Genomic DNA, 12,733 nt, shown 5'->3' with positions numbered 1-12,733 from the left:
GTTGTGAGTAGAAGATATTTTTGTTGATAAGTAAATTTGGAGAAACATTGTTTATCCTCTATAATTTTTTTATGTTTTTTGAAAGTGATTGTGAATGAAGAAGCGAAAAAAAGTAACGATAAAGGTATATAAAAATATTATTTACTAGAAAGGAGATTGAAAATGTAGTGTTTTTAGTGTAATTATAAATATAGAGATTGCAACCCCAGGTCACTTGCATCATCTTTCCTACAACCTCTGGATAAAGAGCATGCGAGAAGATGCCGGGAATGCTCTAACACCGCATTCTTGAGTTTTTTATTTAGGGGTTTGGAAAAGAAAATATAAGAAAATTTTTATTTTTTCATCTTAAGTTTTTCTTTTAAAGAAAAGCAAGAGAATTAAAAGAAAAGTTGGGTCTTTTTTTCTTCAAAACTTTTCAGCCAAATATGGTCTGATTGTGAAGTAAAGTTTATAGCCCTTACAATATTACTAATTTATTCTATCCCAATTCTCTTTTTTCCTGTATTTTCCTTCCGATTTAACTCAATTTAGGGATGAGCTCGGTACCGTATCAGTACCGGTACCGAAAATACCGATCCCGAAAATCGCCAAATCTTGGTACCGGTACCGGTACCGAAATATTCTGTTCGGTACCGGTACGGTACCGGGACAGTACCGGTATTGAAGGTAAAAATTCGGGAAATACCGGTACCGTACCGTACCGATCCCGAAACTCAAAACCTTTGGTACCGGTACCAAGTACCAAATGCTCATTCCTAACTCAATTATGTAATTAACACTTTCTTTTACTTTAACTCGAGAATGCATTTTAAGTATATAATTTCTTTTGCTTTCCCCCACTGTCTGAGAATGCAATGTGAAAATTAAAACACCACCCCTCATTAATCTATTTATTTTCATTTAACCCACACAGCTTTCTTTATTTCAGTTTGCACCCATTTAAATCATTCATTGATGCACAAACACACCTACTTAGCATCATTCCCAAATCGTAACATCAGCAGCAAGCAGACGGCACAAAACAAAACCTTCTGTCATCCATTTTAATCAATTCATTTGCAGGCAATCAATTCATCAATCATCATCGTCTATACCTAATTCAATTCAATTCGCCTGACTAACAAATCTCTATATATAAGTATTGCATTAGCTCTCACTGAGGTTTTCTAGGGTTTTATATGATCTGTGTCCTATTCGTAGATCTGATGCGGTTGATTTCAATTTTGCTATTGAATTGACCTTCGTTACACGTAATTACTTTGATTTGTGTTTTTTGATCTGTGATGAACATTTAGGTAATTAGGTTTACGGTTCAATTAGCCGATGAACTGTTCAATTTGATTCATCTCGAGTTAATTTACGCGATTAGATTGTTGTGCATGAAGAGTGAATGGATTGAATTTGTCTTAAATTGATTTGCTTGATTTGATTTGGTTTAGTGTTGTCTAGCTAATTAGGGTTTATTGTTCAATTAGCTGATTTGATTGCCGTGTATGAAGAATTGCTCAATTTGATTCATCTCTAGATAATTTGCGCGATTAGATTGTTGTGCATGAAGAATGAGTCAATTGAATTAGCTTAACTTTTTTTACTTGATTTGATTTGTTTTAGCATTGTCTAGTTGATTTAATTGCATTAGGGGTGCACACAGTTTGGGTTGGGTTGGTTTTTGGTTAAACCCGAACCAAAAACCAAAACTTTGGTTTTTTAACTTTTGAAAACGTTCGGTTTGGTTTCAGATTTTACAGTTTGCCATTTGAGCTTGAAAATTCTGGGTTGAAAAGAAGTATTTGGCTCAAAATAATGAATTTGGGTCTAAATCATTTTGTTAGCAACTGATTATTATGCATTTGGGCCAGAGTATTTAAGTTACATATTTATTAAATTCTTATAATTTATTTAAAATAAAAAGTAAAAGTCTGTAAATTTGGTTCGATTAGGTTTTTTCGGTTTTTATTACATGGAAAATCAAAACTGAACCGTAAGTTCAGGTTTACAAAAACATAAAACCAAACCGGCGGTTTTTGTTTTGGTTTGGTACTTTGGTTTTTTAGGATCGATTTCTTTGGTTTCATGCACTCCCCTAAATTGCATGATGTAGGGTTTTTGTAATTCAAACTTTGTAAGGAGAAATCATTCTTCAGGTTTATTTGAATGGCTAATTTTTCTTAACAGGTAAGTTGGCAACCATTAATAAGTGCTAAACATACAGCTACAATGGGGGCTACAGAAGAGAATAGTGGTCTCTTCCCAATATTCATATTAACCATGATTGCACTGCCACTTGTACCTTATACGATCATGAAGCTTTGTCGTGCCGCATCAAAGAAAGCGAAGAGCATCAACTGCCAGTGTGCGGTTTGTTCTCGTTCAGGGAAATACCACAAATCAATATTCAAAAAGGCAATCATCTTTTCTTTCATATCTTATATTTTTAAGAAATATGCAATTTCAAGATATAATAATTTTGATTTTATTTACAGATCTCAAACTTTTCAACATGGAGTAATTTGACATTGGTGTTGTTATGGGTTGCTATGGGTGTTCTTGTGTACTATATAAAGAACATTAACCGTGAAGTAAGTAAATTAGTGTTGTGATCATGCCAGTCCTATTTTACTGCATGGATGATGCATCATTGCTTATATTTTGTATGGTGGAATTAGATTCAAGTATTTGAACCATTTAGCATTCTTGGATTGCAACCTGGAGCTTCTGACCATGAAATAAAGAAGGCGTATAGAAGACTTTCTATTCAATATCATCCTGATAAAAATCCAGATCCAGGTTCATGTTATTCTTAAGTTTTGATTAAATTGATTTTCATGTTAACCTTTGATTGCATATCTGTCAATTGTTTATATAATGATGATTATTCTGCTTTAATCCAGATGCCCATAAATATTTTGTTGAGTCGATTGCTAAGGCCTATCAAGCACTTACCGATCCAATTTCTCGTGAAAACTTTGAAAAGTATGGTCATCCAGATGGTCGACAGGTAGGTTTACAAAACGGGTCGGGCCGGGTTAGAGCTCTTCACATCACTGTGTGTTCATTTAAAAAAAATAAAGCATTAATGTGCTAAATGTAACTTCAAAGAATTAATGATTATAATTTATTGTAATGTTTCTTTGATTTTCTTTATTAAAGTTTTTTGAATATAGGGTTAGGGGTTTGCATGGGTTGGTTTTAGACTAAAGCCGAAAATTCAGTTTTTGGGTTTCTGAAAAGTGTTTGGTTTTGGCTTTTACAATGGATTCGGGTTGGTTTTATCATTTGGGCTTGGAATCTTTGGACCGAAAAGGTGGCCTAAAATAATATAGTTGGGTCTGACTTTGGGCTGAAAAGGGTGGCCCAAAATAGTGAATTTGCGTCTCAAAATATTGGGCTGAAAAGTGGCCTAAAATAATGAATTTGGACCTGAAACTTTGGGCTTTAATTGCTTTGTTAATTTTATAATCAATTGATTATTACACACATGAATCTACAATTTTTGGGCTACACTATTTACTAATTTCTTATCTTATAATCGGGTTCGGTTTTGTTTGTTCAGTTTATGGTTATAACAAACTGGAAACCAAACCTAAAATCCAGTTTATTAAACCACATAAAATCAAACTGTCAGATTCATATCGGGTTTGGTTATCTCACTTTGGTAGCATTCTGTTATTTTGATTGCATGCACACCCCTGCTTTGGATGAGTTTGTTCTCGTGGGACCCTTATTTTTTGTAGTTAAATCTTGTAGCTTAACCCATCGGACTAGTTAGAAATAAAGTATAAAACAAGTCTTTCCATTTGTGATTATCATGTTTTGTTTTGATTTAGGGGTTTCAAATGGGAATAGCTCTTCCTCAATTTTTGCTAAATATAGAAGGTGCATCGGGTGGAATATTGTTACTATGGATTGTTGGTGTGTGTATTCTACTACCATTGGTGGTGGCTGTTGTATATCTATCCAAATCATCAAAATATACGGGAAATAATGTTATGCATCAAACGCTGTCCGCTTATTATTACTTCATGAAACCCTCGTTAGCACCAAGGTAAATGTAATCTCACTTACACAGTTACATTTTTTATAATTTTATTGCTGACGTATAATTTATCCCAATTTGTATATTTATGTTTTGATTTTACAGCAAAGTTATGGACGTGTTAATTAAAGCTGCTGAATATATGGAGATTCCAATCCGTAGATCTGATGCAGAACCGCTTCAGAAATTGTTTATGTTAGTTAGAAGCGAGTTAAATTTAGATCTCAAGAATATTAAACAAGAACAGGCAAAGTTTTGGAAACAACATCCCGCGCTAGTAAAGGTAAAGTCTTGATAATTTTTTTTTTAATGTTTTGACTTTTAATGTTTTTGTTTTGGTTTGTTTGCAGACAGAGTTGTTGATTCAGGCACATTTGACTCGCCAAACAGCAACTTTAACCACTGAGCTACAAACAGACTACAAACGTATCGTGGAAATTGCGCCTCGCCTTATTGAGGAATTAATGAAGGTGCTCCTCGATAATTTTTTTATAAAAATTAGAATATAGTTTTATCCCAAATATTTAGTTTTTCATAATGTTGTTTTGCTATATACAGATGGCAGTTATACCACGCACAGCTCAAGGGCATGGTTGGCTGAGGCCTGCAGTTGGTGTTGTTGAGCTCTCTCAATGTATCATCCAGGTTGGTCAAAATAAGTCAACTCATTATTTAATTGTTGTTATTTAATGCTTCAAATTGTAACTTATATAATAATACTTATTATTGCAGGCTGTTCCTCTTAGTGCAAGGAAAGCTACTGGAGGATCTACAGAAGGAAATGCACCTTTTCTTCAGCTTCCTCATTTTAATGAGGCTGTCATGAAAAAGATAGCCCGCAAGGTAAAAGGTTTATCCGGGTCAAAACGGGTTGGGTTGACCCGCAATACCTTTTTTAAACAAAGGGAAATTATAACTAGTTTTTGTGTGTTAAATAGCAAACGGGTCGAACCTTTTCAGTTAAATAATAGGGTAAATAACATATTTTCACACTTTTCTTCCTTTCCACCAACCAGTGTTAAAACTTTTTCCTTTTTCTAGTTCTTTTAAATGACTGTTTTGCTCTTACAACCCAAGGACAAAATATGTAATTTTTACAATTCTTTTCTTTTCTAGTTTTTTCCTTTTATTTATTTATTAATCAACTTATTTATTGTACATCTTTATTATTATATTTCAAACAAATTTATTTATTTATATTCGTATGTTTGAACACGTCTTGTTCATTCATTTATGTTCGTTTACAACATGTTGCTTTATTAAATCCATTTATGATCGTTCGTTCGTGTTCATATACATTCGTTAGTTAGCGTTTGTTTGTTTTTAGTTCGTACATTTATACATTCGAAATACGTTATTGCAGAAGGTGAAAAACCTCCAGGATTTCCGTGACATGAAAACCGAGGACCGAGCTGAGTTACTTTCTCAAGTTGCCGGTTTCTCGGCTGCTGAAATTGAAGATGTGGAGTCGGTACTCGAAATGATGCCTTCAGTAACAGTTGAAGTCAATTGTAGGACCGAAGGCGAAGAAGGTATCCAAGAAGGTGATATTGTCACAGTTCAAGCTTGGGTAACCCTAAAACGGGCCAATGGGTTGACCCGCGCCCTACCTCACGCTCCGTATTTTCCGTTTCACAAGGAAGAAAACTGGTGGTTTCTTATGGCTGACCAAACCTCAAACAATGTCTGGTTTTCACAAAAGGTAAACTTCATGGATGAAGCTTCGGCTTTAACCGCTGCTTCAAAAGCGATCGAGGAAACCTCGGAAGGCTCGGGCACAAACCCAAAGGAGACTAATAAAGCAGTTAGGGAGGCAGTTGAAAAAGTCAGAAGCGGGTCTCGTCTCGTGATGGGGAAGTTCCAAGCCCCAAGTGAAGGGAACTACAATTTGACTTGTTATTTGTTGTGTGATTCTTGGCTTGGTTGTGACAGGAAGACAGGAGTCAAAGTCAAAGTTGTGAAACGTACCCGGGCCGGGACCCGCGGTGGGGTGACAGAAGACGGACCCGTGTTGGAAGATGGTGCGGATGAGGATGAGGAGATTGAAGAAGAGGAGTATGATGAAGATTATGAAAGCGAGTATAGTGAAGATGAAGAGGACAATAAACAGAAGGGTAAGAAAGAAAAGGGTGCTAATGGTAAAGCGCCTGCGTCAAGCTCAGGCTCGGGTTCAGACTCGGGGTCAGATGAAGAATGATAATACTTTGTTTTTAGGCAGGATTTATAAAAATTTTCGACTTTGATAAATGCAGTTTCTTTAAGGACACCGTTGAGTTTGTAAACTAGAGGTTCAAAACCCAAAATAACAGTTTGGGTTTTTCCTGCAAAGCAAATCCGTAAAACCATTATGAACCGAACCAGTGCAGTTTTAAAACATGCTTTTACTTTTCTTTTTTTCTCTTTTGGGTAGGTCGGTGTGGCCCACAAAACTGAATAACCTAGCTGACATGTTCTTTTGTACTTCCAAGTATAATGATTTTTTCCAACACTAATTAGGTTATAGAATACAGATAATTATAATAAATATTCTTATTTATAAGATGCATGAACAATTCTTAGCGTGACACTTTATGATATATTTTTAAGAGGGCAAAATAGTGTTTTATACGCGTACCTATACTTTCGTTCTCTCATCTTATATCAACTTTTAGTTATATTTTAAAACAAATTATGTTTTTTCCTCATTTTTACTTAGTTATTTCTTTTAATTTCATTCTTTAACCAACTTTTCTTGACGATTTTTAAACAATCACGACATTTTCATGCGTTAATTCATTTTTAAAAAATTACAATATAAATTAAACAAACATTTTATTCTTTTCGATTCAAGTATGGCATTGCTATGCTTTTTCTAATTCAAGAAATATATTAATATGTTATGTAATTACCATTGCAATACATTTCTATGGAATCATCTAGTTTGGTTCTTAACTGTTTTATTATATAATATATATGTTGAACATTTACCTAAATATAAAAAAGGTTGATAAAATAATAATCAGCATGAAACGCATTATTAGACTTAGAGGGAAGCCAGCCAATGGGGTGGCAGCACATCAACTACTTTCCAATCGAAAACGACCCAAAATCAATCTATATCCGATCACCACTGTCACTTCTGTTGTTTGACATGTCCTGAATTTTCAATCTTTCTGTCTTCTTTCGTCCGCATATCCAGACAACTCAGTTTTCATCACTCATTCTAATCTCTCAACCCAACTTCAGAGTCACTATCAGGTTTTTTTATTTATCTTTTGACAAATCATATGTTACTTTCGTCCCCGAATTTGAATTAAATTCTGTTATGGCATCAATCCATAAATATAGAAATTCGATTATAAAAGCCAAGAAAGTTTTATCTTGATGGTTTTGAAGATAGTTCTACATCTATCAATCGATGGTTTGTAATTCTGTCTCGTCCCGTCTAGTTTCTTATGAGCCGAGTTCTTATTAATAAAATTTTGCGTTCAAAAAAATTGAGAATCCTTGTTTGGGTCGGTTTGTAATTTTGTTTAGTCCTGTCTACTTTCTTACCAGCCGGATTCTTATTAATAAAATTTTGCCGTTCCAAAAAAAATATATATATATAAATTAAATCGAAAATCCTTTTTTCAGTGTTTGACCACAAGTAGATTGACTTAAATGTGATGAATCTTGCATAATAAGTAGCTTTGAACGGAATAATTGGATCTGGATATCTACCGTTTCTATTTAGTTTAGGAAAACTGTAAGTTAATCTGTTTATAAGCATCTTCTTCCAATTATATATTATACTACTAATCTTGTCAATCTGGTGTGCAGGTAGAATTTTAGGAGCAACAAACTGGCATCAACATGTCAGCATACGGTCATCAGATGGAGAGGGGATATTCTGCTCAAAGTGTCTCAAGTGATGAAAGATCCGGTATCAATAAAGTTAAAAGTTTTTTGTGACAAAAACAGTTTAGATTCTGTTATTAAATTTTGATATTCTTTGGAGCAGAGATGGGAAGTGAATTTAGGATGGAATCAGTGGTGTATATGTCGTCGTGTGCTGCAACTATCTTCGTTGGTGCACTCATGATAGTTGGGATCTTATTGTTGACTTTATTAACCGCGCTGGCTGTAATGCTACAGTCATGTAAAAGTAGGGAGGCCGGAGTGATTGAATCTTCCAAATTTGATCATCATCATGAACATCAGCATATTCATTATGATTATGATTATGATTACTGCAAAATGGCTGCTTTGAACGCGGAGATTAACAACTTTGAAGCGTATTTGTTACCTAATTTTTGCAAGGATGCGGCTGTTAAGTACATAAAAGAAGGTCATTACATGAGAGAATTGAATAACTCAGTGTTACTAGTTGAGAATTACTTTAATGAAGTCACACCAAATGATGATGGTCATGATGCGGTGTTAATGGACATAGATGACTTCCTTCCTGCCAAAACTTTGCATACCAACCCACTGTTGTTCGGGTAATCCATCATCGATGATCCATGTTTCTGTTCATCTTTACAAATTATAATCGACTAATGAATAATATGTTTATTTTTGTAACTTTTATGGTGCAGATACAATCGATATGGTTGTGACGATTGTATTCGAGAGGCAAAGCATATGAAACATGTTTTCTTGGTTGAGTTTTACATGAAACTTAAATCTGGCGGATGGTCCTTGATTTTATCATCAAGGAAGCCTGAAACGCTACGCAATGCCACTGTTAAGGACCTTAAGGCGGCTGGATGTGGTGGCTGGTCAAAGTTAATCATGAGGTAATGTTAAATGTGGTTAAAAACTAAACTATGCATATACATTTATAAGTAAATGAGTAAAAGTTTTGCATCTGATCATTACCATTTGGTGCAGATCAGACGAGGGTATGAAAATGGATACTCGTGATTACTTTCTGAAACAGAAAATGGCAATTGAAATGGAGGGTTACTGCATTCGGGGTGTGATTGGTAGCCATATGGATATGTTAGTAGGAGCATTTGTCAAAACACAAAACTTCAAGCTTCCCAATATCCTTCCTATTGCTCCAACTCATGCCATTATATAAGTTTCTGTAGCATTGTATATAAGTTTCTTGTCAGTATGTTTTTTGGGCTACAAGTTTAGGAATTAAGAAGAGAATATTTTTTGTTTGTATTTTTGTGTTGGTTATTATATGAAAAGGGTAAATTTATAATTAAAATGATTGGTGTGATGGGAAAACCAATGGATATCTAAGAAAACAGGAACATAAGAAGGCAGTGGAGGTGAATTTTCTTACAGCTGTGTGGTGCATATGAAGGTCAAGAAACAATAAGATTTTAAAGCACTTGGCTCTAAGTTCAGGAAAGACCTTGGAAGTGATTGAAGTTGTGTGTTTTCTTTGGATCAGCATAGGGTGAGTCTGAGTTGCTTGGAGTGACACGCTTTCATACGGCGGGAGTCATTGGTTCAAATCCAATAGTAGGTAGAACTTATTAGATACCGCGGTCAATGGTATCTAATAAGTTTTTATACCCCATTTGATTTTCATAATATTTTTTTTGTATCTTTTCTATTCTATTTATTTTTCGTTGCATAAAAATGTGATCATACAAGTATGACTTCGCTTGATTGTATTTAATCGACAGAATCAAGTCAAACAAAACAACCAAATATAGGGTGTATAAATTGATGATTATTCGGACACACCGACTGATTATGAAATGGCATTGATAGCCTCTACTCGTGTCCTAGCCCGTCGTAGAGCTAGATTTGCCTCAATTGTTTGTCTCTCCTTTTTTTTTGGGTCGAAAATTCTAATCGAAAAGTTTTTGATGACATGGCATTGACTTTACTGAAACATTCAATGGTGTGGTAAATCCACAACTATTCAACTGGTCCTTTTGCTTGCAATTACAAAGTAATGGTCTCTACGGCAACTTGATGTTTAGAATGCATTTCTACATGGGGATCTCACGACAAACTGTCTAAAACAATCACGTACCCGGATCATGTATGTTTACTACACAAGTCACTTTACGAGCTAAAAATAGCCCCGTATGCTTGGTTTAATTGTCTGTCACAACTCACAAGCCCTCTACAATTGGGGTTTTCGTGGCTCGAAGATTGATCATTCCTTTAATTGGTTGATATGATCTTAATTATACATACTTATTATACACATTTAACATGTTTATATTGCACATTCGATATATTATAGTACGTATTTATTTAAATTGTGAATTTTCAGGTTTAGATGGTGTTCTTGAAGAGTTTGGATGGAAACCCGGAGCCGGAGGCATTAATTGAGCTGAACAGTGCGACGGAATGAGCCACAACTTCACAATTTTTTTTCGAACTAGTAGGCTTTACAAAAATAAAGTGGGTTCTAGGTGTCTGACGTTAATGGATTTAAGGTGTTCCTCCATCTGAGATGGAGGAACTGATCTAATGGTGCGCCAACTCAGTAGTGACGTATTAGTTAGAGATGACTGGATGTCTGGATCCGCTATCTGAGATGGTTGGATCCAAGATTCCTCCTTTCGCCACATGGCAGCTTAACATGAATTCCTCCATTTGAGATGGATGGATGGATTAAACTCCATAATTTCAATTTTAGCAAACTTACAGTATAATAAAAAAGATATGAAACGTCATAGGGGTAACTTGAAAATGAGTGAAACCCTCCATATGAGATGGAGGGATTGAACTCCAAATTTTATTTTTGGCAAACTCACGGGTGTGATGTGGCGTGCGTACTCTTTTGAAGAATATGCACATATGAGATATTCTATAAAAGCATGGTGTGAGATTTTAAGACATACATATGGCTAAGTTTTTAATTGATATACAACCTTACATCATACATTCTTAATGACGATTTACGCTTGTGGTAAATATGTTGTTGTTCGCACATCCTGGACCGATCGTAACCCTGACGTAGATTCTATTATGTCCACGTTTTGTAAGAACCTTAATTTTCCTTGTTAATTCATTTGCCATTTTTTAAAATTTAATATACTTTATAGGGTCCCACATGTCAAAAATTTCTAGATTGGATAGATCAGCCCATGTGTGATCATGATGTAGCCATTATTCCTAGACTTTTGCGTTCTAAAACAGGCTAGATTATGAAGTTTTCATCCTTTAAGCAAAGAACCGTTTGAAGAACATCATCATCTTTATCTTGTTACTATGTTTTGTTGTTAAGTCTCTAGTGTATGAGGGTATTAGTCTATTTGATGTTTGTTTTAGTTTCAATAAACTCGTCTGTTTATGTCTCTATGTTTTATTGATAGCAACTGAAAACAATGGTTTAAACTTGATTTTTGTGCTTTGATGACAACTAGGTTAGATTCCGTGTTACACATGGATGGAAATATATAAAACTTCGTGTGCGTGTGTATGTATGTATACATTTTAATGAATTGTAAACGTCATATAATCTTACATTATTAATATAAGGTATCACATTGTTGTTTTAATTAAAGAATCTAACATACAAAGACAAACAGAGAAAAATGATAATTTAAAACATATTTCTAACTTATACCATTAAACAAAACAGACATGTTAATTAAAACTTCATTATCTTCTGAAGTCATATGTTGTAAATTATGAAGCGCAAACATGTAGATGCTGTAACATAAGTTGTGTGTTATAAAAACCACTTTTATTGAAATTATAAAACATATAAGTACACAACCTAAAGAATGCTACAAACATGAAATATAATTTTTATGCTAACGTTTTAAAGCAACAATAAAATCCAAACCCCGTGACTTAAACCACCATTTCAATCCAAACATCCATACATCCAGTCAAAACATTCACAAATAATTTTTCAAAATTCAAAAAAAAAATAAATAACAAAGTCTCAGAATTTTCAAAAATAACAACTAAGACAATTAATTGCCATTATTACTCAATAAATAGTGATTATAACTATTTATTTGAAACATTTTCAAACTTGTGAGTTAATGTTTAAAATTAAATTGTCTATTAGGTGGATAATTTATTTATAGAAATTGTATACTTGACATCCTATGTGGATAACCTAGTTAAAGGACGTGGAAAAAATGTGTTGCTTTATAATAGTGTGTGTGTATATATATAGATTGTAACACATTAAAAGACAAATATAATCTCACATGAGTAGCATGTGAAAACTAATAAATAACTATAAAAGTTACATCTATTAGCCATCCTAACAATTACATAAAAATAAATTACCAAAACACAAGTTACTTAAACATAAGTTACTAAAATAGAAATTACTTAAGCATAAATTAATAAAACATAAATAACCTTCCTAAAAACTAAAATTACATATTAATTGATGACAAAATCTCACACCATACTTTTATAGAATCTCTCATCTCTGCATATTCTTCAAAAGCGTACGTACACTACGTGACCATGACCATGAGTTTGCCAAACTGAAAATTTGGAGTTGTCACACCCCGTCTAGCACAATGCGAAAGTGTAAAACGAGAATGTAACAGACACCTCTAATATCAACACATTGTTTATAAAGAAACATTACAAACTAATTTACAATATATTACATTTCTTTGTTCTATCATTGTTTTACAGTCTAGGTGATACAAACAAAACTAGTTCGTTAACTATACATTCTTACTACTAACACCCTTGCTTCTATTCACATAGCATCGACCACACACTTCAAGCAAGTAACAGATCACCGAATTACTCTGATTTAGGTACACCTGA

At 34.0% G+C, this 12,733-nt stretch overlaps 3 protein-coding genes across 3 annotated transcripts in view; all 3 read left to right on the top strand.

Moving 5' to 3' along the window:
* LOC143530850 (uncharacterized) overlaps window positions 1–12,733 on the top strand; it is a 207,031-nt gene that overhangs the window by 98,654 nt on the left and 95,644 nt on the right. The gene's annotated exons all lie outside the window — the stretch shown is intronic.
* Window positions 2,059–6,401, top strand: LOC143530846 (dnaJ protein ERDJ2A-like). The gene is made up of 10 exons (XM_077026277.1): window positions 2,059–2,406; window positions 2,487–2,582; window positions 2,670–2,790; window positions 2,895–3,001; window positions 3,831–4,048; window positions 4,145–4,322; window positions 4,390–4,509; window positions 4,598–4,684; window positions 4,772–4,882; window positions 5,403–6,401. Exons 1-10 carry the CDS (start codon window positions 2,221–2,223, stop codon window positions 6,234–6,236), a joined length of 2,058 nt encoding a protein of 685 aa, XP_076882392.1. The 5' UTR covers window positions 2,059–2,220; the 3' UTR covers window positions 6,237–6,401.
* LOC143530821 (uncharacterized protein At2g39920-like) lies at window positions 7,874–9,086 on the top strand. The gene is made up of 4 exons (XM_077026253.1): window positions 7,874–7,943; window positions 8,022–8,502; window positions 8,599–8,799; window positions 8,894–9,086. The coding sequence occupies exons 1-4, from the start codon at window positions 7,874–7,876 to the stop codon at window positions 9,084–9,086; spliced, it is 945 nt and encodes a 314-aa protein (XP_076882368.1).

The sequence above is a fragment of the Bidens hawaiensis genome, unplaced genomic scaffold, assembly GCF_021521415.1.
Source record: "Bidens hawaiensis isolate Kalapana, Puna unplaced genomic scaffold, B.hawaiensis_p1.1 tig00009039_1, whole genome shotgun sequence".
NCBI lineage: Eukaryota > Viridiplantae > Streptophyta > Magnoliopsida > Asterales > Asteraceae > Bidens > Bidens hawaiensis.
Note: the sequence above shows the minus strand (reverse complement) of the source record. Positions and strands in the feature narration are given on the sequence as shown.